The sequence below is a fragment of the Sus scrofa genome, chromosome 1 (genome assembly GCF_000003025.6).
Source record: "Sus scrofa isolate TJ Tabasco breed Duroc chromosome 1, Sscrofa11.1, whole genome shotgun sequence".
In the NCBI taxonomy this organism is placed as follows: domain Eukaryota; kingdom Metazoa; phylum Chordata; class Mammalia; order Artiodactyla; family Suidae; genus Sus; species Sus scrofa.
In genome coordinates, this window is record NC_010443.5 from 268313494 (window position 1) to 268338508 (window position 25015).

Sequence of the window (25015 nt, forward strand, 5' to 3'; positions counted from 1 at the left end):
TCCACCTGTGCCTGAGCCCTGCCTTTGCGCTTTCTCCCCCACCGTGCACCCCGCTCGCTCCCTCCTCCTTCTGGGAAGTCGGGTACCACCGGGTGCAAAGAAGAGCTGAGAAGTCAAGTGCAGTACCTGCACAAAGCCCTGTTGCCCCAGCTCGATGGTGTTGGAGGCCTGGAGGAAGTGCGGGCTGAGGTAGAGGCCCAGCTGGAAGGAGAGGCTGTCCAGGTTGATGCACTGCACCTGTTTCTGTGGGAGACGGGAGGGAGGCTTGGTCATTCTGGGAGGCGCCCCGCCAGGGGAGTGAGTAGTGGGAGCAGGAGGCATGGTCCAGAGTGATTGCCCGATCCTCATCCTCACTTTAGCCGTGCCCCCCCCGCCCCAAAAAAACCCTAAACTGATATTTATGAAGAACTTGTCCTGAGAGTTACCCTGTGGCAGGGTGGGTTAAGGATCGGTATTGTCACTGCAGCAGCTTGGGTCACTTCTGTGGTGGAGGTTCAATCCCTGGCCTGGGAACTTCCACATGGCATGCTTCCCCCCACCCCCACCCCCGCTGCCAGAAGACCTCCCCGAGTCATCTCAGTGACAGCTTATCAGCTCCCCTAGAGGGGCACCTTTTCTTTTTTCTTTTGTTTGTCTTTTTTTAGGGCCACACCAGCGGCATATGGAAGTTCCCAGGCTAGGGGTCTAATCGGAGCTGTAGCCACTGGCCTGCACCACAGCTGCAAGCTGGCCTACGCCACAGCCACAGCAACACTGGATCCTTAACCCACTGAGCAAGGCCAGGGATCGAACCTGCGTCCTCATGGATACTAGTCAGATTCACTTCCCCTTTGTCACAACAGAAACTCCCTGGGGCACCTTTTCTGATGCCACTATTAATAGGATCTTTGGGCCCAGAAAACTTAGGTGATTTGCCCAAAAGCGCATATGTGCTTGAAACCTCTGACTTGAGAGGCTAAGACTATAACCCTAACAGTACTGCTTCCGTTGAACAGAGGGGAGCCTGAGCCACACTGGAGACCCATTAGTTGGCCAGGAGCGGGGCCTGAGTTTCCTGAGGCCTGCTCCCTCCCGGGCCAGGAAGGGGCCCCAGGACCCTGGACCAGATGGGTTGGCATGGCGACCGTCCATCTCACCCGCTGCGGTGATGAGCTTGACAGAAGGTTGATGACCACCTGTGGGAACAGAGCCAAGAAGCTGGTCAGAGCCCAGAGGGTACCTCACCTAACATACCCATTTTGGGGGGGCGAGGAGACGGAGCCAACCAATGGCTAATCTTGTCGCGTCTTTCTACTGAGAACCTCACCCAAGGTCCCAAGCGCCCCTCAGCCCGGAAGATCAAGGAGGCACCTGGAGGGAGCACGGGCTAAGTCGGCCCCGGTACCTTTCCCTCCCCAGCTCTTACCTCGTTGCTGATCACTACATTTTCTGCCACTTTCATGCCACAGCTGGAGTAGGTGCCACGCAAGACAAACTTGTCATCTGTGTCCTCGGCCTGGCAGCTGGGGTCCCAGAAGGTCAGGCTCGTGATGGTGCACCCCAGAGTCTGGACCAGGGTTGGGGCAGGGGAGGGAGGGGGCACTGTCAGGAGGCACAGGGCTCCCTGGGGTCTGTCCCTCCCTGACCATCCCCCAAGGGTCCCAGATCACAGCCATGCCTCTGCTCCTGTCCCCATTTTTGTTAGGTCTCATTATCTTAAACCGTGTAAGATGTAAGACTTTTCCTGAACTTGACTCCCTTTTGTACTTAGCCATATGACCGGGAACATCAGGAGTGTTTTCTTTTTCTCTTTTTTAAATTTTTTTTACAGCTGCTCCTGCCACATATGGAGGTTCCCAGGCTAGGGGTTGGATTGGAGCTACAGCTGCCAGCCTATGCCACAGCCACGGCAACGTGGGATCGGACCCACATCTGTGACCCACAGCTCAAGGCAACGCCCGATCCTTAACCCACTGAGTGAGGCCGTGGATCAAACCCACGTCCTCATGGATACGAGTCGGGTTCGTTACCACTGAGCCACAATGGGAACCCCCAGGAGTGTTTTCTTCTCTACAGATATAAGTACTCAGAGAAAATGTGTGGGTGTTTTTCTCTCTCATTTTTAACAAATGGTATCATATGGTCTATCATGATTTAATTTAGTTTTCCCACTGAACATTAAATCCTAAACATTTTTGGAGTTCCCACTGTGGCACAGTGGGTTAGGAATCTGCCTGGTTAGGAATCCACCTAAGCAGCTCCGTCACTGCGGAGGTGTGGGTTCAATCCCCACTGGGTACAGTGAGTTCAAGGATCCAGCGTTGCTGCAGCTGCAGCACAGGTTGAAGCTGTGTCTTGAATCATCCCTGGCCCAGGAACTTCCATATACTGCGGGTGCAGCCAAATAAATAAAGTAAATAAATAAAAATAAAATAGACAGACTAGAAGAAATCACAAAGGGGAAGGTGGCCAGCTAGGATGGCCCAAAGTTTTAAAATGTCCAAAAAGTTTAAAAACACTCTGGCCAAAATTTAAAGAACCGTAAGAAACCAGGAGAGATGATTTCAAAAAGAATGATGAACAAAGGGGCCAAAAATGTCTTTCTTCATGTAAAAAAGCTTATAAAAATCAAGAAACAGGAGTTCCCATCATGGTACGGTAGTTAACAAATCTGCCTAGGAACCGGGAGGTTGCAGGTTCAGTCCCTGGCCTTGCTCAGTAGGTTAAGGATCTGGCGTTGCCATGAGCTGTGGTGTAGGTCACAGACGTGGCTGTGGCAAAGGTAGGTGGCTACAGCTCTGATTAGACCCCTAGCCTGGGAACCTCCATATGCTGCGGGAGCGGCCCAAGAAATGGCAAAAAAAAAAAAAAAAAAAAAAAAAATCAAGAAACATACCAAGCAACAATGCCAGAGAGATTTCAGTTACTATAGGTCACACGGAGCCAAACCGACACTTGCCACTAATCAGAGAAGTAGAAATTCAAACAAGAATCGAACAGAATGTTCCACCTCCCACAGTGGCAAAAAAAAAAAAAGTTTTTTTGGAGAAAAAATAATAATTGGGAGAGAGAGAGAGTCAAAGTGTTCTCATTAATCAGCAGTGAAAGTTGGAATCATCTTTTGGAAAGTGTGTTGGCAACATGTATCAAAACTTCCAGAATGTTCACTCATTCTGACCCAGCAATCTCACTCATGTGGAAACCCATTCTAAGAAAATAACCCTATTTAAAGAAAAAGTTCTTGGAGTTCCTGTCGTGGCGCAGTGGTTAACGAATCCGACTAGGAACCATGAGGTTGAGGGTTCGATCCCTACCCTTGCTCAGTGGGTTAAAACGATCCGGCGTTGCCCTGAGCTGTGGTGTAGGTTGCAGACATGGCTCGGATCCCATGTTGCTGTGGCTCTGGCGTAGGCCGGCCACTACAGCTCCGATTGGACCCCTAGCCTAGGAACCTCCACATGTCGCGGGAGCGGCCCAAGAAATGGCAAAAAGACAAAAAAAAAAAAAAGAAAGAAAGAAAGAAAAAGAAAAAGTTCTTGCACAGTGACACTTTCTGCATATCTACAATATTACAGAGTTGGAAGCAAACCCAAAGTCTAAAAAGGGAGGAGGAATTAATTACAGCATGTCAATATCATGGGATCAAATGTGCTTCTAAAGTGATATTAAGCACATACGTCAAAGTTCTAAAAATACGTTAAGTGAATACAGCAGGAAACAGGCAATTGTATCCAATAGGACTGACTACACTGTGTAAGAAACACACTGAGGGAGTTCCCACTGTGGCACAGTGGGTTAAGAACCTGACTGCAGCAGCGCCAGGTCGCTGCGGAGGCATGGGTTTGAACCTCAGGCAGCGCAGTGGGTTAAAGGATCTGGCATTGCAGTGGCTTGGATTCAATCCCTGGCCCTGGAAGTTCCGCATGCCATGGGTGTAGCCATAAAAAAATTTTTTTAAGTAAAAACAAAAGAAAAACACAGAGAAAACATTCCAAAAAGAAAACACACCAAATTTGTTGGTAGCCATTGTCTTTAGGCGGGGAGACTGCGATTTTCTTCCTTTCTAATTTTTCCACATTTGAAAAAAGCCTGTGTTACTTTTATAATAAATATCCCTGTTCTTCAATCAGGCAGAGATCATATTGTGTGGCTATTCTGCGGGGCCCCTCGGCTCAGCCTGCATTTAGGATGAATAATGATGACCATTCAGGACCTATTTATTGAGCATTTACTGACCACCGGCTCAGGTAATTCTCACCGCACCGGAGGGACCATTATCAACCCCATTTTACAAGTGGGAAAACTGAGGCTTGCAGAGGGATGTGATTCATCCTCCCGCCTGGATCAGGACCCCAAGGTTCTTAGGCTAGAGGAAGGACCAGCTGCCCACGTCACCTGGACCGGAGGCCAGGGGTGCCCTTACCGAGATGAGATCTTTCCTGAGTACCAGAGTCATGACGTCGTCGGAGCACCTGGGCTGGATCAGGGACAGGAGCAGGTCCTGGTTGCAGCCCTCCCCGGGAGGGGTGATCTGGACCGTTGTGGGTGAGGGCTGCAGCCCACTGCCTGCAGGGTAGCAGAGACGCCCGGCAGACAGTCACGGCAGGCTCACTGAGCCCTTAGGCACTAAGCACGTCTACAGCTAGCTCGGTACTCTCATTGTCCCAATGGGGAAAATGGGGCTCTGACCAGCTGATGCAACGTTCAGTGCACACAGCAGCTTGACGTGACCACCGAGCGAGCCAGGGAGAGGGCAGGGGGAGGCGGGGAGGCAAGGCAAGGGAGCCGGATGCTCACCACAGCTGCGGTCCTGCAGAGAGATGACGCTAGCCAGAGGGAGCTCTACAAAAGATGCTATCACACTGGCGTTGAGCTTCCGAGCCTCCTCCAGCAGGCCTTGGCGTGTGTCTGGGAGGTTGACGCCTTGGATGTTACTGCCTGGAAAGATCTTGAAGGAGTATTCACCAGTGGTCTAGGGAGGGGGAGAGAGGCAGAGCGGAGAGCCACAGACACCGTCAGGGGGTGCCCGCAGGCTAGACAGGGTTTGCCAGGCCTCAGTCCTGCTCTCTCCTTTCCTTCTGCTGGTTCCCCTGCCCGGGGCCACCTCCCCTCACCCTCTGTCTTTTGTCTTATTAGGGCCGCACCCGCTGCATATGGAGGTTCCCAGGCTAGGGGTCCAATCGGAACTGAAGCAGCTGGCCTACGCCACAGCCTCGGCAACCCGGGATCCGAGCTGCATCTGTGACCTAAACCACAGCTCATGGCAACGCTGGTTCCTTAACCCACTGAGCGAGGCCAGGGATGGACCCTGCATCCTCATGGATACTAGTCAGATTCGTTTCCGCTGAGCCACAACGGGAGCTCCCTGTTTCTCTTTCAGTTCTGCTTAGGGTTCATCTCTCCAGAAAACTTCCCTGACCCCCCTTGGGATGGGTTAGGAACCCCCTAAGGGATGATGGAAGGCTTCCTGGAGGAGGTGCCATCTAGGTCAGGGTCTGAAGGTAGTGCACGGGAGAGGTGGAGGGCAGAAGGATTATCATGTGTAAAGGCTCAGGGCTGGGGTGATGGTGCAGGGAGTTTGGGTTTTTGCTTTGGGGAGCTTTAGGGAGACCTGAAGGGGGCTGTCTGGGTCTCAGAGCAAGACTCACCCAGGCCTTCACGTTGTGGTTGGCGTCGATGAGCCAGGACACGTAGGGCGGACCCTGCAAGATGAGCACTGCCTCGGGATCCCTCAAAGCGCAGCTCAGCTCCACCTCCACCGTCACTGTCCGGGGCCTGTGGGGAGACACGCCCCCGCATCAGTGCGGGCAGGTATGACTGTGGGGGGCCGGCGAGGGGCGGAGGGGCTTGATCTGGACTTGTGGGGACCCAGACGAAGCTGGGGGTCGGGCGAGCAAAGGCTACGCTCTTAACCTGGTGCATTGTGGGTCTGTGGGATGGACATGGAAATGGGCGGGGCCTAGAGATAAGTGGGGGCGACTGTACTCTAACCAGGCCAGGGGCGGGGCTGAGAGTTGGAAAGGGCGGGGCGGGGCGGGGCGGAGGGGGCGGGGCGGAGGGGGCGGGGCGGAGGGGGCGGGGCGGAGGGGGCGGGGCGGAGGCGGACGTCCTTACCAAGCCTCTGAGCCGGGCAGGACCCTCAGGATGTGCGCCTCCTTGTGGCCAGTCACCCCTTCCAGGTGGCAGCCCAGGACCGAGGCCTGGGTGTGAGACTTCCATTCCAGCGTGTGGCCCATGTCCTTGCGGGGTTCCAGCGTGCAGCGGGATGGTGACGTCGGGGCTGTGGAAACAAGCACACCTCAGTCCTCTCCTGGAGCAGACTGGCATCTAATAAACAGGGCCACCCTTGACCACAGTAACCATAGGGTGAGCAGGATGGAGCAGCAAAGAATGTGGGGCATGGGAGGACCTGGGTTCAAATCTCCCCCCGACTGCTTACGGCAGAGTCACCCAGGGAAGTCCCTGGCCTCTGCTTCCTCATCTGCCAACACAGGGCTAATTTAAGGTGTGACACCATGGCATAAGTTAGGGATGCAGGCCAGCAAACACCAACACATCACTTTCCTTTTATCTTTCTTACAGAATTTACCATGACCTGAAGTTGTAGAATTTGTGGACATGTATGTCATCGTCTCCCCGCTACGGTTTGTGCCAGGAGGGCAGGGTCTGGATCTGTCCCCTCAGAGTCACCAAATGCTAGCATAGGGCTTGGCACGAGGAGGTGCACAACAACCAATATGAAAGTGCTTGTTTTTGTAGGTCAGACAATTGACAAAGAGCAGCCATTTCGCATGGTTCAATCTCATAGTTGGTGAAGGAGGACTCACTGTCCTGATAGAGCACTGACTTGCTGTGTGCGATCTGGGGCAAACCGTGTCCCCTCTCCTTGCCTTCGTGTCCACGTGAGGAAAGAACCAGAGGAATTCAGATTCCTCCAGAGCTGAGTCCTGAGCCCAGAGAGGCTGTGGGGGAAGCTGACCTTGGTCCAGACGGAGGAGGATGCTTTGGGGATTGTCCAGCTCAGCAGCAGAGATGATGGAGCCCTTTGTATTTGCCCAGAGGAAGAGCTGGTTCTTGGTAGTGGAGGGTGGCAGCTCTGTGATCACGGCTTTGGGGGCCTCTTGGAGGAAGACCAGCTTGGAATCCTGGAGAGACACGTGGAGGCTCAGAGTGCCATTCCTGGGCCTGAGTCCCCTCTGTCCCGTGCAGAAAGTCAGGAGGGGATTTGAGGAGGCGGCTGGCTGGCTGGGCAGAGGAGGCCAGGGCTGAGGCTAGCGCATCTGAAGTCAGCCCGCAGCCCCCTAACAGGGGCCCCCCAGAGCCAGATCTGCACCATCTCCTTTGCACACCTGGGGGCCTGGATGGACACACATTGGTGTGCAAACACCACCCTCCCACCCTTTCATAGTCATCCTCATTCAACCCACATTTGTGACCTCAGGTGACTGCCCCACATTCTAAGGGTCTATGAAGGACAATGCCTGCCTTGCCCATCCCTGCATGGTGCCTGACACATAGTAGGCACTGAGAAATGTTTGTCGGACTTTGTGCCGGGCCCTGGGCCTAGCACTGGGGATCCTGACATGGCAGCTTCACCCTGATACCTGGCACACAGCAGGTGCTCCCTGCACATGGGAAGGGAGAAGGGAGGAGAGAAGAAATGGACGGGTAAAAGAATGAGTGAAAGAGGAGTTCCCATCATAGCGCAGCGGAAACAAATCTGACTAGGAACCATGAGGACGCGGGTTCGAGCCCTGGCCTCACTCCAGTGGCTTCAGGATCCGGCGTTGTTGTGGCTGTGATGTAGGCTGGTGGTTGTGGCTCCGATTGGACCCCTAGTCTGGGACCTCCATATGCCTCGGGCGCAGCCGTGAAAAGACAAAAAAAAAAAAAAAAAAAAAAAAAAAGAACGAGTGGAAGATAAACAGGGACGGGCTCTGCCTGGGCAATATTACCATCCAGAAACCAGCCATTTCTGTCATCTGAAGCAACAGAAGACGGAAGATATTATTTAATAAGAAGCAAAGGAGCGAGACACGTCCTCTGGAGGGACAAGGACGAGAAGCTGGGTGTCTCCAGCACCTCATTGCCTCCACTGCGCGTGCTTCAGGAGAGACCCTGGAGGACCGGGGAAGGAAATAGCAAGGACTTCCTGGGGCAGGTGCTCTGTTGAAGCCAAAGGATTCAGAGAAAGCTTTTGGGCCACTGACTTGGAGTTCTTTTTCTTTCCATCTCCAAAGCCAGAGGCATTGCGCCAAAGCAACAGCAGCATGAGGGCTTCAGGCTAGATACTAAGCGGGACTGCCTGACAGTGGCAATAGGCAAGACACCATAGAATGGTCCACCCGGAATGGAGCAGGACTTTAACAAGGGCGCAAAGTGTTGAGCACCTGGGCGAGGAACCCAGCCCCCACCCCATGGAAGGGCTGGAGCCGTGGTTTTAAGCTGGAGATCTAGCTCCTCAGGGGGCACTTTTACCCGCCTGACCCTCAGGGTCATCTTATAAAACCGGGAGGTACTAAGAATTCGAGGGCAAGGCATTTGTCCATCTCCTGGCGCTGGGTCTGGCACAGAGGCCTGCGCCCCCAGTCAGGCTGTGGCCCCAGTGACCTGGCCTGTCTCGGCAGCCTCTCTGTCGCCTCCAGTGGCATCCTGACTCCGGAAGCTGCAGGCCAGAGGCCGCCCGCCGCCCTGGCGGTGCCCCCCCACCAACCCCGTGTATTCTTGGCCCCGGGAGGAAGGCATGGCTGAGGCCAGGCCGTGGCTGCCGTGATCTTCCGGCTGCCCCCTGCATCACTCAGAGCCCCTGGGGCCTAGGTCCCTGAGGGTCCAGGATTGGGAAGGGGGAAGGGAGTGGAGGAGATTTGAGAGGGAGGAGGAGTGGTGGCAGGGCCTCGCTTGCCTGAGCTGGGAGCGGAGGGACGGGCCCCTTGGGGTTGGTCCAGCTCTGTCCTCCTGGTTAGTTTCCACCTGCTCCTTCCCTCCCCGGACTTTGGTGCCGGCCAGCTCTGGCTGCCTCTGGGCTGTCCCTGCCATCAGTCCCACACCCACAACTTCTTTTTGGGTCTGGCCCGTCTCCCAGGCCACCGTGGATCGGGGTCTGTCTTCAGGTCCCCAGCTCCTCTCCCTTCCTCTAACGCTATGGTCTGAGCGTTGGTCTGTTCCTCCCACAACAGGCCCGCCCTCTTTCCATTTCCATTTTACGCTGCTGTTCTCTCCCACTCGTTATCTTCCCCAGGCTCTGGCTCTCTCCCCTCTGCTGTAAACAACAGCTGCTCACATCTGGGGGCCCCCTCCCAGGGCCTTCCATGTGGAGGAGGCGGTGGGACAGTCCACCCCTGTGCCCCCAGCCCTGAGTGCCCCTGGTTGTGCGGGTTCAGCCAGTTGACCTCCTCTCTCTGGGTGGACATGTCTGTGCTTCAAATTTGAATTTTTAAAAAACACTTTTTCTCCAATGTAGGCTGTGTTCGTTAGAGCAAATCTTGCAAATTCGACAAAATGGAAAGTACAAAACGGACAGCGTCCTGTTCTCACTCCCCGGCCGTCACCACTCTTAGCGTTCTTCCTGACCTTTTGCCCCTCTACGTAAATATTTTCAAAGTTTTTGTAACTTTTTCAAAGACAGTGACAAGATTATTTGATGGGATATCATCGACTCCAATTCTCCCATTGGACAGATGGGAAAATTGAGGCTAGGAGCGAGGACGGGAGTTGGCCTGGGTTGCACTTGACCCTGATCCCCAGCTCCCGCTGTGGACTCCACCCCAGGTCCTGTTACCCTTGGGGTTCTCTCTCGAGGGCCCCATGAGATGCAGCAGGCAAGGCCCTGGCGACGAATGTCAGAATGAAAGAGAGAAGCAGAAGACCTGGGCCCGCAGAGGTGACCCGCAGGGGCCTGCCGCCGTCAGTGCCTGAGGCCGGGGTTGAGAGTAACACACTCACGTAGGCCAAGTGGAGTGGGATTTCTGGAACTTGCAACGTCAGGTGGATATTCTTGTTCACACTGAGGATCAGGAGCACCTCTTGGGGCCGGGCGCCGTTTGGGTTGGTCATCTGGACAGTCAGCTCCAGGGTTGACACCTCCTGAGACGGAAGCAGGCAAGAGACACACACACAGAGCAGTCAGCTTGCACCGGCTGTGCCGCCCAGATGAGGCGTGACCATTTCTTTTCATCCGCTTCCACTCCATTCTCCCTGCCCAGCTTGTCTGCCCCTGTCTCTCCGAGCCCAGGACCGTGCCTGGCCCTCAGGAGGCACCCAGAAAATAGTTGCTGGACAAATGAAGGATATGAGTCCAAGGAAATCCAAGGAGTTTGTTTGTTTGTTTGCCACGGGTGTGGTCAGAGGAAGTTCCTGGGCCAGGGACCAAACCTGCGCCATAGCAGCGACATGAGATGATGCAGTGAAAAATCACCAGATCCTTAACCTGCTGTGCCCAAGGGAACTCCACCCAAGGAGATTTATTTAAAGCTGCAACGAGCCTGAACTTTATCCAGTACTGAGTCGAGGTTTGTTATTTCCATTGAGCACCTGCTCTGTACCAGGCCTGTGCACAGGTGTATTGACCTAAGTGTACCCTGTGCCCTTTCTCGGTCCCTATGCAAGAGTGCTGAGGCAATATTCTTATTTGTCTGACTCTTTGAAAGTACTATAATAGTGGGAGTTCCCATTGTGGCTCAGCAGAAATGAGTCTGACTAGTATCCATGAGGATATGAATTCGATCCCTGGCCCAGCTCAGTGCGTTAAAGGATCCAGCATTGCTGTGAGCTGTGGCGTATTTCACAGATGAGGCTCGGATCTGGTGTGGCTGTGGCTGTGGCCGGCAGCTACAGCTCTGATTCGACCCCTAGACTGGAAACGTCCATAGGCTGCATGTATGCCCCCCCCCAAAACGTCCTACAGTAGTACTCCCCATTTTACAATAGTACTCCCCATTTTACAATATTTTTGTTTGTCTTACACTTTTAAAGTACTAAATACCCATATTTTTATTGATAGAATACCATTATTTTGATAACATATCAGGATGTGAAGTTGAAGTCATTTCTGTCTTGAGAGGTACCGACTGCACTAAAAAAAATTTTTTGTGGCCGTGCCTGTGGCATGCGGAAGTTCTGGGGCCAGGGACAGAACCCGTGCCACAGCAGCGACCCAAGCTGCGGCAGTGACCACACCACGCACATCCTTAACCACTGAGCCACCAGGGAAGTCCCTGACTGCATTAAAAATTTTTTTTTTTTTTTTTGCTATTTCTTGGGCCGCTCCCACGGCATATGGAGGTTCCCATGCTAGGGGTCGAATCGGAGCTGTAGCCACCAGCCTACGCCAGAGCCACAGCAACGCGGGATCCGAGCCACGTCTGCGACCTACACCACAGCTCACGGCAATGCCGGATCGTTAACCCACTGAGCAAGGACAGGGATCGAACCCGCAACCTCATGGTTCCTAGTCGGATTCGTTAACCACTGTGCCATGACAGGAACTCCATGCATTAAAATTTTTAATTGATCACACTGTATGCATTTAGGATGCTTTCATAACAACAACAACAACAATAATAATACCTAACACTTACATAGTGCTTACTACGTGCTTGGTCCATTCTAAGTGCTTTACATGTTGAGTCATTTAATCCTCACAACAACCCTAAGAGTTACCATTGTTATTCTCACTTACTGATGAGGAAACAGTACAGAGAGGTTAAGTCGTTTGCCCATGATCACACAGCAAGTAAGGATGGAGCTAAAATGTGGACCAGGGCAGGCCTCCCCTCTCAACCACTATTCTGTCCCATGATGTTTTTCTTTTTCAATTTACTTTAATTTTTTTGGCTTTTTAGGGCTGCACCTGCAGCATATGGAAGTTCCCAGGCTGGGGATTGAATCGGACTTGCATCTGCCAGCCTACACCACAGCCACAGCAACCTGGAATCCCAGCGGAGTCTTCGACCTACACTGCAGCTCATGGCAATGCCAGATCCTTAACCCACTGAGAAGGCCCGGGATCGAACCCCCATCGTCATGGATACTAGTCGGGTTTGTTACCACTGAGCCACGATGGGAACTCCCCATCACATTTTTCTGTACCTTCTTATTCCCAAGAAGAAAAAGAACACAGCAATCCACAAGGCAGAGCTTCTATTGCGAGAAGAACCCCTGCTTAGCTAAAAGCCTCTCGAACCAATGGCATATGAACAGGTGACTCCTGAAGCTGAGACAGGTGTGTGACTTAGAAGCCCCACCAGGAACGCACAAGGACAATGATGAATGCAAACACTTCACAGAAACGCAAACTCCAGCTGCTTGCAAAAGCTGTCAGTCTCTCCAAAGAGACAAAAAGCTGACTCCCCAAATCTCCTCAAACTTAGCAAAAACGGGAAAGATAGTTCAAGATGAAGACATCGGTGGAAAGATTTTAGATTTAACTTCTATTTATCTCCTGGCCATTTCCCCAACTGATGCCACAGAGCCAGTGTTTCAGCTGCTGGAAAAATCTGCCCAGAAATATTTCCGTAACTCAATAATGACATCATAATCACTCTTTGTAAAAGTTTGCTCTTTGAAACAAAAAAGAGCAAAGAATATTATTTCACTTTCAATGTTTCATAAAGGAGTTCCCGTTGTGGCTTAGCGGAAACTATTCCGACTCGAATCCATGAAGATGCGGATTTGATCCCTGGCCTCCTCAGTGGATCGGGAATCTGGCATTGCTGTGAGCTGTGGTGTAGGTTGTAGACACGACTGGATCCGAGTTGCTGTGGCTGTGGCTATGGCTGTGGCGTAGGCCAGCAGCTGTAGCTCCGATTGGACCCCCTAGCCTGGAAACATCCATATGCCCAGCTGTGGCTCTAAAAAAAAAATAGTTTCATAAATAATTTTTTAAATGAGCTATTAGGTTGCCTTTCTTTTCTCTCTTTCTCTATTTCTCTTTTTCTCTCTTTCTTTCTTTCTGGCTGCACCTGAAGCATACAGAAGTTCCCAGGCCAGGGATCGAATCTGAGCTGCAACTGATGCCGCAAAGCCAGATCCTTTAACCCACTGTGCCAGGCTGGGGATCGAGCCCACGTCTCTACAGGAACCTGAGCTGCTGCAAATTCTTAACTCACTGTGCCACAGCGGGAACTCCCATAGGCTGCTTATTTTTGAATAATTATGTTTATGTTAATTTCTGGTACACTGAAACAATATGTCTCAAATTTAAGTTTGGATAAGTTCACATATCTGATTAATGTTTTCTAATGGGTTGATAACTTTTGGCTTTTAAGATATTTTGTTTCAACAATCTTTTAAAAATATGCATCCTTGGAGTTCCCGTCGTGGCTCAGTGGTTAATGAATCAGACTGGGAACCATGAGGTTGCGGGTTTGATCCCTGGCCTTGCTCAGTGGGTTAAGGATCCGGCGTTGCCGTGAACTGTGGTGTAGGTCACAGATGCGGCTCGGATCCTGCGCTGCTGTGGCTCTGGTGTAGGCCGGTGGCTACAGCTCTGATTCGACCCCTAGCCTGGGAACCTCCATATGCCACAGGAACGGCCCAAGAAATGGCAGAAAGACAAAAAAAAAAAAAAATATATATATATATATATATGCATTCTAAACACTTTAAGAATTAAATACTGGATTTAATATCATATTTTGGTGAAATATAAAATACCAATCTAAATACCAGAGTAACATTTTGTTCTAGGATAGTGATCGCTGCTTGAAATTAACCAGAGTGAAGGGAAGCCCACCCCCCGACCTTGGTTGGTGATTCCACGAAAGGCCTGGGCACAGCTGACATGTCTGAACCACCCCAGCTTTCTTACCTTAACTACCTATGTATTATTAACTTGAACAATTGAATATGATCACACAACCCTGTGTATGTGATAAAAACCACTCACCTGTCCCCCTTTTTAGGGTCGCACCTACAGCACATGGAAGTTCCCAGGCTAGGGGTGGAATCAGAGCTGCAGCTGCCAGCCTACACCACAGCCACAGCAACACCAGATCCGAGCCATGTCTGCGACCTACACCACAGTTCATGGCAGGGGCGGATCCGGATCATTTAACCCACTGAGTGGGGCCAGGGATCAAACCCATGCCCTCATGGATACTAGTTGGTTTTGTTTCCATTGAGCCACAAAGGGAACTCCTCACCTGTACAATTTAATTTAATTTAATTTAATTTTTTTAGGGCTGTACCCGTGGCATTTGGAAATTTCCAAGCTAGGGGTTGAATCAGTGCTGTAGCTGCCAGCCTACACCACAGCCACAGTAATGTGGGATCTGAGCCATGTCTGTGACCTACACAGCAGCTCATGGCAATGCTGGATCCTTAACCCACTGAGCGAGGCCAGGGATCGAATCTGTGTCCTCATGGATGCTAGTCAGATTCGTTTCCGCTGAGCCATGGTGGGAACTTCCTCCCCTGTACACTTTAAATGCAGATGTTTTCACAATAAAGCTGTTGAAAAAACCAACAATCGAATATCACTAATCTCACATGGTTCCACCTGAGCTGTGCCCGGCCCTGGGCTATGATCACCAAAGCAGGGTTCTCCCCTTTCACAGTTGCAGCTGTTGGGGCCCAGGGACGGTACCTGCCAAGGGGACTTCCAGTGAGTGGCAAAGTCAGGTACCCAGCGCACACCCGAGTGGGTGCCAGAGTGGGTGCCTGGTCTCCTGGCAGCCCGCCTGGACCCCGTCCTCCCGCTCATCCCTGCTGCTCCCAGACGGTCCCCACAGATTGTCACTACCCAGCACCCCCTGGCCGCCTCGCTAGAGGAGTGAACCTTGAGGCCCACACTTGGTGAGGAGATGGGCCCGTGGTTGGAGATGCCCTGGGCTGCAGCGAACGAGGACACCCATCCTCTGCCCTTTGGTGCATGCCCAGGGGCCGAGGCACTGCAGGTGACAGAGAGCGGCCGGGAGCGCAGCCCTGGAGCTGGGAGGAAAGAGCCCTGCGGACGTCCATTCCTGCTGCTGCTCTGCAACGCCTGGTTCTCTGTGCCTCAGTGTCCCCATCTGTGGGGGGGGGGCAGAGGACGGGTCGGGAACCGCAGTGAGGTGGGGCTCTGAATAAAGGAAGTTAAAAAAGAGAAGCAGAGTCAGGGTCGGGTCGTGATGAGAGTGAGGAAATTAGGAGACTGGAGCTTCGTGACATTTGTCAGGACACTCAGCTGTGCTCCCCGGGCTCCCCCACCAACCCCACCACTCAGTGGCCACCAAGTTCCCGTCCCCTGCAGAGCTGGGGGCTGGGGGGAGGGCATGGAGACGGAAGCCCAGAGAGGGGCAGACAGGGGCCAGGGCCACACAGCAGGTGAGCCGTGCGGAAACTCAGGAAGGCTGGAGAGCTGGGCTCTGTGGGGTCTCTGAGCTCCCAGGCCGAGCCGAGGACCAGCCGGTTGCCAGAAAAATCCAGTCAGGGTTTCCACAGCAAACCCTTCCATCCCATGGTCCTGACTCATCGACGCAACCATTCACATGCTCAAACTTCCCTCTCCCCTCCCAGCCCAGAGCCCAAAGGCAAAGAAAGGGGCCTGGCTTGGCCCCCACCCCAAGTTCCCCGTCTTCCCGAAGGCATTCTGGGAATTCTGGGAGCCCAGCCGAGGCGGGCAGGCCAGCCAGCCCCTCACCTCCAGCTCTGCGACCTGGGCCGGCCCGGCCCCCTCCCCGAGCCAGTGGGCGGGAGACCGTGTTTCTATTTTTGGACCCATGTCCCACAGACGCCATTGTTGGCCCAGCAGTCGGTGGCAGGAAGGGGGGATTTCGGTGAGGAGGCCCTAAGCGCTAGTAGCCACTTATAGAAAGTCGCTTCCAGCAATTCTTCTAGGAGTGGAGACTTGGGGCTGCCTGTGGCCCCCACCCTCCTAGGGCCAGACTGGAGCCGGCCAGGTTGGAGCCGGCTGGCCCTGTGCTATCCACCCCGGCGGACTCAGACAGCACATGCAGGCCGGGGAGCAGGCCACGGAGGTCAAAGCCGGACTGACCTGCATTCAGACGTGGGCTCAGTCATGAGTCTGTGACCCTGGGCAGTTCCTTCCCCCCTCTGAGCCTCGGCTTCCTGATCTGGAAAATGGGCTTCACAATATGCCCACTTCGCAGACTTGGGAGGATTCCGTGAGGATTTTCTGCCTGCAAAGCGGGTTGTTCAGGGCCCGGCTAAATACACGGTGGTCAATGGGTTTTACTCCCTCGAGTCCCTCCCTGCGCACTCATCCCAAGGGCTGCCATGTGGCTGGGGAGGTGGGCCTTGGGGCTGGGTGGCAGTTAGCCGGGATTGGGACATGCTTCAGCCACACCTCACTGCAGCATCCCCTCTCGGGGCCTCAGCCTCCCCGTCTGTGGGGGGGGAACCAGCCTCGGTGACGGTCTGGTATTGTGTGGCCCTGGATTCCGTCCTGCCTCCTGGGGCTCCCGGTGTTTGGCATCTGAGAGTTGTGGTCCCCAGCCGGGTGACCATAGAATGGGCTTCTAGAACTCCCGAGAGAGACACGCTACTTTCCCCAGCTGAGGGTCCCTGGTCAGCCCACGCCCTTCCCACCTCCCCAGTTCATTTGTCTGAGAGGCCAGCACTGGGCCCCGCCTGGGGCTTCCGTGCTTCTCAAAGGGGCCAGGAAAGAAGGCAAACTCTGTGCTCCAGGAGCTTTGGTGGAAAACAAGGCTAACGTCCCCAAACAGCCAGTGACACCACAACCTCCTGGGGATGGCCAATCCGCAAATGCTTAGACACACGTATATATATTCCCTTCCTTCCACTGTCCGTCCGTCCGTTCATTCATCCATCCATCCATCCATCCATCCACCCATCCACCCATCCAACGTTTATTCTTGGTGACCCTGAGCTGGACACCAGGGATACAGCAGTGAAGAGCAGATCTAATCCCTGCGCAGTCTGTCCGCCCCCCCAATCCACGCCCCTCCACCAAGCTTGCCCTTGAGCTCTGTAAGAACTGGAACAAGCACACAAATGGCAGCCCTAGCCCCAGTTCACCCCAGTTCTCTTCATGTGGACACATACGGACAACCCAGCCCGGATGCCCAAGCTCGGCCAAGCAGCTCCCTGTATCCCTCCCCGCCATGGCAGAGTCAGTACCAGGGCTGCCCACCTCTGCCTTCCCCATGAGTGGCTCCAGGGCAGAGGACAGGTCTGCTTTCTCCCTGCACCAGCAATGCCCACCCTTAGTCACCTGGGCCACCCTCCAGGTGTAGGGAACCTGACCGCAGCCACACAGTGCCCGCTCTAGAGGAAAGGACACGAAAGAGCCCCATCTGACCCCAGGAGGAGGCTCAGCACAGTGGGGCAGGAAATTCTGGAGTCCTGGGTACCCAGGGCAGGGACAAGGGGTGGGATGCAGGTCCCTTTGGCCCTGCAGATCCCCCACCTGGAAGCGGGCCAGAGCAGGGCTGGGAATCGTGGGGCACAAGCAGGGGCTCCCTTGCCCAGGTCTGAGGGACTGCCCTGCCTCCCACAGCCCTTTCTAGCCTCCCAGGCTGGTCTGGGGGAGCGGGTGGGCCCCCTGCTTTCCTGCTGCCTGAGCAGTCTTGTTTGCTCCTCTGGCCAGGAGGAAGTCAGTGCCAGAGCCCAGCACCAGAGCCTCTCTCTGCGGGGCGGGGGGGAGTGAGGTGGCGTCGGCGCCCCGAGTTTGCCCCGAAGTGGGGTGAATCATCGGCTGCCCTGGCTCTGGTCTGGCCGCCTGGGGTTTGTTAGGAGGACAGCAGATCAGCGTAGTCGGCCTGACGGGAACCGCTGAGACACCAGGCCGGTTTCCTGTCTCTGCGGGTCAGGATGTGACCCTGGGCCCCCTCCCGGAATCCAGGCTCCGGCCTGCCCTTCGGGGACCCAGCGAGATAGAGCCCCTGCCCAGCGGCCCCCTCATCTGTCTGCAAGCCTCCCTAGCACACACACTCCCTGAACCTCTCTTCCCCGAGGCTCTTGGCCGCCACAACTCATCTGCCGCCCACCCACAGGAAATCTGAGGATTCAGAGGCCACGCAGGGATGGACAGGAAAGCCGTTTCTCTGTGCCAGGGTTTGAAGGCGGCCATATGTCGGGAGGGATCAGGCTGGCTGCTGAGACGGCCGCCACCCACGCGCTTCAGCTGCCAGCTCGTGTTCTTGCCTCTAGGCCTTTGCTCACGCAGTTCCCCTCTGCCTGGAATGCCCTTGCCACCCCTCTCTGTCTGGCTGGAGTTGCTTCCCCAATGCCCCCTTCCCACCCCGTGCGGTGCTCATCCTCCCGGGGCCCAGAGATCCTCGACCCCCTCCCCCACTGCTGCTTCCATCACTCGGGACCAGGGCTACTGATGCTCACCTCTGCCTCCCTCGGGAGAGGCTCAAAGGCAAGGCCAGGTTTGCTATCTCTCTGCACCATCAATGCCCAGCACAGGGTGGGCACAGAGCAGGCACCTGGCGAGGGCTGGTTGAGGGCGTCTGTTGGGCCATAGACCCCGCTTCCTGGGGGCTATCTGGGGAGGAAGTGCCTTCCAGGGAAACCACAGGTCTTTCAGTGTCACAGCCGTAGAGTCTGGCCCCCTCCTTGGGGCCAGGAGGCCAAGAGCACCCAGTACCATCAGGCTAGAACTCCATGGCTCCCTCTGCAAATGGATTCACAGCCCCCACTTCAGCCCCCAGCAGCAATAACCCTTAGGGATCAAACTAGTTGACTGACGTGAAGATATTCTGGACACGTAGCGAGCCCGGCCAAATGAGGGTATCAACAAGGGAGACAGGGAGCCCACGGAGGAGATGACCTCATAACAGCAGGCAGGAGTTCCTGTCATGGCTCAGTCGTCACGAACCCGACTAGGATCCATGAGGACGCGGGTTCCATCCTTGGCCTTACTTGTTGGGCTAAGGATCTGGCATTGTCAGGAGCTATGGGGTAAGTGACTGGCGTGGCTCGGATCTGGCGTGGCTGTGGCCGTGGCATAGGCCCGCAGCTACAGCTCTGATTGGACCCCCAGCCTGGAACCTCCATATGCCACGGGTACAGCCATTAAACAAACAAACAAAACTACAGGCACGGCGACTGTACACAGAGTTGTGGCTTTGGGCAGGTTGGCGCTCGATATTTTGCCTGCTGGATTCTCACCGCCCTCTGGTGAGGGAGATACGATTATCTTATCATCTCCACGTTTCCCATAGAAAACCAAGGCTTGGGAGAGGAGGTCCAAGGTCATGCCCCTGTCAGGAGTCAGGAGGGTAAGGTTCAATTCGAAGATTATCTGGCTCCAGAGCCCAGCCGTGCATTAAATCATACATACATCCAGCCAACAGTCATTGGTCTACTCCAGGTCCTGAGCCAGATCTGCTGCTCCATGATTCTTTGGTGAGTCCTGGAGCCCAAGGAACGCGTGGCTATTGGAGCGCGGGGAAAAGGAGCCCTCTCTGCTTGCCCAAGCACAAGGTACTGGCCACTGGCGGATCCAGAACTGGAGCCCCCTTTCCCCGAAACCCAGCGCTCTTCATCACCATCTCAAACAAACACACCCAGCAAGTCCTGGAGCCTGCAGCCCAGCTCCTTGAGTTAAAAGCTGGATACTCCATGGACTGAATTCTTCAAAAGAGGCAGAGGGTGACGGGGAGATTGTGCTGTCATCAGCTCTAGGATGATGTGTTGCAACGGTACCCTGTCATGCCCCTAAAAACCCTCTAATGACTATCCCTGCCCACAGGATAAAGACCGAACCCCTTACTGTGGCAACGGGGCCTTGTCTATCTCCCCAGGCCTGCCCCGTGGTGAACCGTAAGCTCCCGCCACCGCAGCCCATGTGTGGCTGACCCCAGTCAAGGCCCACTGCCCTGCCCGTGCATTTCCTCTGTCCTCTGCTCTTCCCCTAGGCCTCCTTCCACTCCAGGAGTTCCTGACGGTCCTTAGCGTTTTTGCTTCCTCCAGGAAGCCCTGTCTAATCCCACAGCGGCGGCGGGGCTACCCCTGCCCTGAAGGCACTAATCGCCTGGCTTCTGGCTCTCTGTCTACTCCCCTGTCTCCCACGGGCCTGGGCGCTTGGCCAAGAGCCTTCTTTGGCCACTGTTGAGTGATTGAGGCTAAGGGGGTCCCGGTCACCGAGAAGAGGCACAGAGACCTGAGCATCAGAACCAACAGAATGAACCTCCAGAAGGCAACCTCATTTTTCATGCCATCAGCCGACTTGAAAAACACTACAATGGCCATGGAAACCACAGAACGTGTGTGTGGCACTATCTGCACCTTGGGGATTATCGAGGCCCACAGTCCTCGCGGCAGGCAGGGTGGTGGGGAGCAGGCCCCCCGATATTGGTGGTCTGGGCACCGTCTTATCACTGCACAAACGCAGGGCAAGCTAACAGTTTCGGGGGCCGCAAGTTCATCCCAAGCTGACACCGCCAGATGTGGCCACCAGCCCAGGCAGGCCAGATGCTGCCAGCACACTGAGACCCACTGGGGAGCCAGGTGACGGCCTAGCTTGGGGTCTCCGGGGATCTAGTGTGAACTCTGGCCTCAGGCATGCGATTTCACCTCTCTAGGCCTGCCACAGGCCGCTCCTCCCCAAAGTGGGGAAACGGACCCTGACAGAGGGGAGGCTTGGTACACGTGAGGTCCTTAAATTAGTTCCTGGCCCTCGGTAGGCTAGCACGGAACCTAGCACACAGCAAGCACTCAATAAGTGTGTTATTGCTATTCTCAAGAGGGACTCAGGTAAACTCATGGTGGACCTTCTTGCAGAGGGGAGAGGAGTCGCTGAGATGATGTCATCTGGGAGGTGTCTGGGGGGCTACCTGGCCGGGTCACAGTGTTCCAGGGGTGACATTCCAGGAAGGGAGATTTGGGCCCAACTGAAGGCAGCCCTTTCTCAAGGTCAAAGCTGCCTAGAGTCGAGTCATGTCCACTGAGAAGCAGTGAGCTCCCCGCCACTGGAAGTACCCAAGCAACAGCTTGCCTGGCTCTTCCCTCCATTGCTGGCCAAACCCAGCCCTCCCCACCTGGGTCTTGTGGGGGCATCCAGAAGCCTGCCCTGGAAATGCCGCCCCTGATGGGCCCTGTGAGCTACCCATGTCACCTTCCTGGCAGGGACCCTGGTGAGGACGCAGCCCACTGCTCCAGGGACAGCCACAAGGAAGGCTCCCTTCATCCCACAGACCCATGGCCGTTTTCTGGACCCTCTGCCATTGGGCACTCACCTTTGAGAATTCCAAGAAGAGGATGTGGACACCCACGGTGGCATTGGGGACGTGCGCCACACAGCCCTCAGAAACCTGGCTCGTGGTGTATGTCACCTTGGGGTCCACAGGCTGTAGGTCGCACTGGACTCCTTCTGCAAGACCTGCTAGGGAAGCACAGGCAGAGAGAGCTCCAGTTAAGAACAAGGTGGTGAAAATTGCTCCCACTTTCCAAACATCACCTGAGGGCTTGACACCAGCTAAGGGCTTTATTGCATCTCCACGGCTACCCTATGCGGTAGATAGCATTCTACCCATTCCACAGATGAAGAAACGGAGCCTCCGAAAGGAAAAGGCGCTTGCCCAGGGTCTCATTGCTAGTAGGTGTAGGGTTGACAGATAAAATGCAGGACATCCAGTTACATTTGAATGAGTCAAAAATTAAGTAATTTTTTTAAAGTATAAGTATCTTCCAAACATTGCATGGTTGCATGGGCCTTTTTTTTTTTGCTTTTTAGGGCCTCACTGGCAGCATACGGAAGTTCCCAGGCTAGGGGTCTAATCGGAGCTGCAGCTGCCAGCCTACCCCACAGCCACAGCAACGCAGGATCCAAGTTACATCTTCGACCTACTCCACAGCTCATGGCACCATCAGATCCCTGAACACTGAGCAAGGCCAGGGATCGAACCTGCCTCCTCATGGATGCTAGTCGCATTTGTTTCGGCTGCGCCACAGTGGGAGCTCCACATGGGGCATGCTCATCCTAAAACTTTTTTCACCGTTTCTCTGAAATTGAAATGTAATGGGATAGCCTATATTTTCATTTGCTACACCTGGCAACCCTCAAGGTGGGCAGGGCCCACATGTACCTGCACCCAGGCCCCCAGGCTGGTTTGCGCCAAAGGGTCTGCGACCACCCACCCCCTCTTGTGCCTCAGGGCGGCTGGGAGGAGCGGGCCGGGGAGGGTTGAGCGTCCCCTGGCCGCGAGGGACCGAGGGAAGCCCAGGTTCGGAGGGCGGCAGAAGGAGCAGGCCGCAGAGCCCGCCGCCCGGAAACGCAGGTCCCGAGGGAAGGGATTGGAATGTCACCCTGACCCAGCGGAGAAGGAAGAGGAAACGCGGCCCCTACACCTCGTCCTAAGGAATGTGCCGGGGAAGAGGGGGTGCTCCGGAGGAGGGAAGGAGGACAGAGAAGGGGAGACTGTTTGGAAGGTTGTGTCTCCATCTTGTCGCGCTCACTTCCTGTTTTCTTGGAGATCAAAGATGGGCGGGGAGGGACGGGCCACACGTCCCGCCGACGCCAGCTCCAAGGGGCCGGGGGGAGGCGTCTTCCGAATCCCAGGCTGTGGGGCTGTCTTTGGCCTGACCCGGCCTCCTTCTCCGCTTTCCACCGCCTCGTTGGCTCAGGACCCCCAGAGGTCAGAGAAGGACGCAAGATGGCCGCCCCGGCCACGGCCACGGCCACGGCCACACCACCCGCCAGCAACACCTTGGGAAGGGCAGCTTTGGGACAAGGACATTTGGCTTCTAAGTCCTTGCCGTGGCCCTGGCCGGTGGGCCAAAGACACCCCCCCCCAAGCGCCTGGGTAACAGGCATTTGCAGGAAAAGCAAGATTTTAACCTGGAGCCAGACTGTCCTGGGTTTGAATCTCAAGCCCAACCCATCGTAGCTTCTGTGGCTTTGGTGAACTATTTCACTCTGGGCTTTGGTTTCCTAGTGAGCTAAGGACTGTAAGCACCCATACTACCCCTCCCCTCCCAGCGCCTGGGTAACAGGCATTTGCAGGAAAAGCAAGATTTTAACCTGGAGCCAGGCTGTCCTGGGTTTGAATCTCAAGCCCAACCCATCGTAGCTTCTGTGGCTTTGGTGAACTATTTCACTCTGGGCTTCGGTTTCCTAGTGAGCTAAGGACTGTAAGCACCCATACTACCCATAAAGGTGATTGGCTTAGGCCACTGGTGAAGAATCAGCAGTCTAAGGGGACAGGTGAAATGGTGGGATGGGGTGGCCTGCAGGTGAGGGCCCTCCAAGAGGGAGGTCGCTGGTGGTCTCAGGCTCACGTAGACTCAAGGGCTGGAAGGTTCTCCTGCTCTCCCACCCCCCCCGGGACCCTCCAGGCCCCTCCGTGCGCCCCCCATGCCCTGTCCCTATCAGTGAACCCTTCTTGGCTGTCACCTAGTCCCCCTCTGCAGGTGGGGCGACTGAAGCCCAGAGAGGCCAGAGTCACAGCACACAGCTGACCAGGCCGGGCTCGGACCTACTCTCCCCACACGACCCGGGGTCTGGCCCGAAGATTAGCGCAGCGCCTTCTTCCTTCCCTTCGGACTTTCCCTGCCCCCTCCCCAGACTTCCAGGAACCCCAGTTCCTCCCGGATCACTGGGGCCGCCCGGGGCCACCTCCTCCATGCCGTCAGCGGGAGAGGCCACAGGCCTGGCCATTATGTAATGATCAGATAACAGGCCAGGCTGGGAGATCAGATAAGAGGTCCATTTATTTTGGGGCCTTTTCGAGTCCTGGCCGCCCCCACCCCGCAGACGAGAATGGGGAGACAGGAGGGAGTGTGACGCCCGGGGCCCGTCTCCCGGAGCCGGAGGCGGGCCCAGACAGAGCTGAAAACAATCCCCTGGCACCAAGGGAAACTCCAGGGCCTCCTGGGACCTGGGTTGTTGGAGGCGCCGCTGGGGGCCTGGGTGACCCTGTGAGAGACCGACCGACTGACCTGGAGCCACTGCTCTGCCTCTGTCCCCTCCCTCTCCGCCCCCACAACCCATGAGCACAGAGCCACCCTGGGGACTTTCCAAACGGCTACCCCAGCACCTGGGGAGGCTGAGCAGATAAGAGTCAGGCCAAGCCAGCTCTGGAGCCAGAGGGTCTGTGTGGAATCCCAGCTCTGCCTCTTAAAAAGCCAATCACCATGAGCAAAAGCTTCATTCTCTGAGGCTGTTTCCCCATGTGCAAAATAGCTTCCATCATGCTTACCGGGCACCAGGGACTATTTTGAGGTGTTCCGTGAGTTTATTCATTTGATGCTCACAGCAGCCCTACAAGGTGGGTACCAATGTTATAACCATTTGACACATGGGGAAGCTGAAGATTAAGGAGCTGCAAGAATTAGCCTGAAGGTCCCCAGCAGTTAAGTGGCAGGGCCTGGATTGGAATCCAGACAATCCAGCTCTAGGGCCCAGCACCCACTTTGCAGGCTGCGTGAGGCCACCCACGTATAGAGCCTGGCACCCAGTAAGTGCTCTGGACCCAGTAGCTGCGACTATTTCATGAAACCAGGACAGATCCTTTTTAAGGACCTTTTCTGCTTTTTCTCTTCTTCAATCACCCAGCCACCCTTTGCTCCTTTCAGGGCCAGTCATGGCCTCACAGTTCTCCCTGCTTTCAGCCCACGACTGCCCCTGGGCCTGGCCACCAGCGAGGCCTCAGCACTCCCTTCTCCAGTCTGTCCAGGGCTGCCCAGTGCCCACGGGTAAGGCCACGCTCCACAACCTGGAATGGAGTTTAAAAGTGCAGGGATCTGATAGATGCGGAAGGTTCAGATCCTGATTCTGCCACCTTCCAGCTTCCTTCCCACACCTCGGTGTTATTATCTATAAAACGGGGGTGGTGATCCTCAAAATACCTTCCTCAAAGGGTTGGCCAGAACACTGGTCAGTTGACGCATGCACAATGCTAAGCAGGATCCTGGTTATTTATGTTCAGCAATGGGGAGATGGAATTTTTCCTTCAAACACACCTTGTTCCTTGCCTTTGCCATGGCTTCTCCCAGACTAATGGGCTTCCTTTTTTTTTAAGGGCTGCACCTGCAGCATATGGAAGTTCCCAGGCTACAGGTGCAGCTGCTGGCCTACACCACAGCCATAGCAATGCCAGATCCTTAACCCATTGAGCGAGGCCAGGGA

At 55.0% G+C, this 25015-nt stretch overlaps 1 protein-coding gene across 4 annotated transcripts in view; it reads right to left on the minus strand.

Annotated features, from left to right (window-relative positions):
* ENG (endoglin) overlaps positions 1–25015 on the minus strand; it is a 34483-nt gene that overhangs the window by 4115 nt on the left and 5353 nt on the right. For 2 of the 4 annotated variants that reach the window (XR_002341417.1, XM_005660449.3), the window contains exons 2-11: positions 21126–21268; positions 9922–10062; positions 6959–7124; positions 6094–6259; positions 5628–5754; positions 4777–4951; positions 4403–4545; positions 1406–1546; positions 1137–1175; positions 127–243 (exon numbers count right to left, since the gene is read on the minus strand). Coding sequence is in view for 2 of the 4 variants with exons in the window: in XM_005660449.3 (XP_005660506.2) it covers positions 127–243; positions 1137–1175; positions 1406–1546; positions 4403–4545; positions 4777–4951; positions 5628–5754; positions 6094–6259; positions 6959–7124; positions 9922–10062; positions 21126–21268 (1358 nt within the window). In the remaining 2 variants the exon portion in view is untranslated. 4 annotated transcript variants of the gene reach the window in all.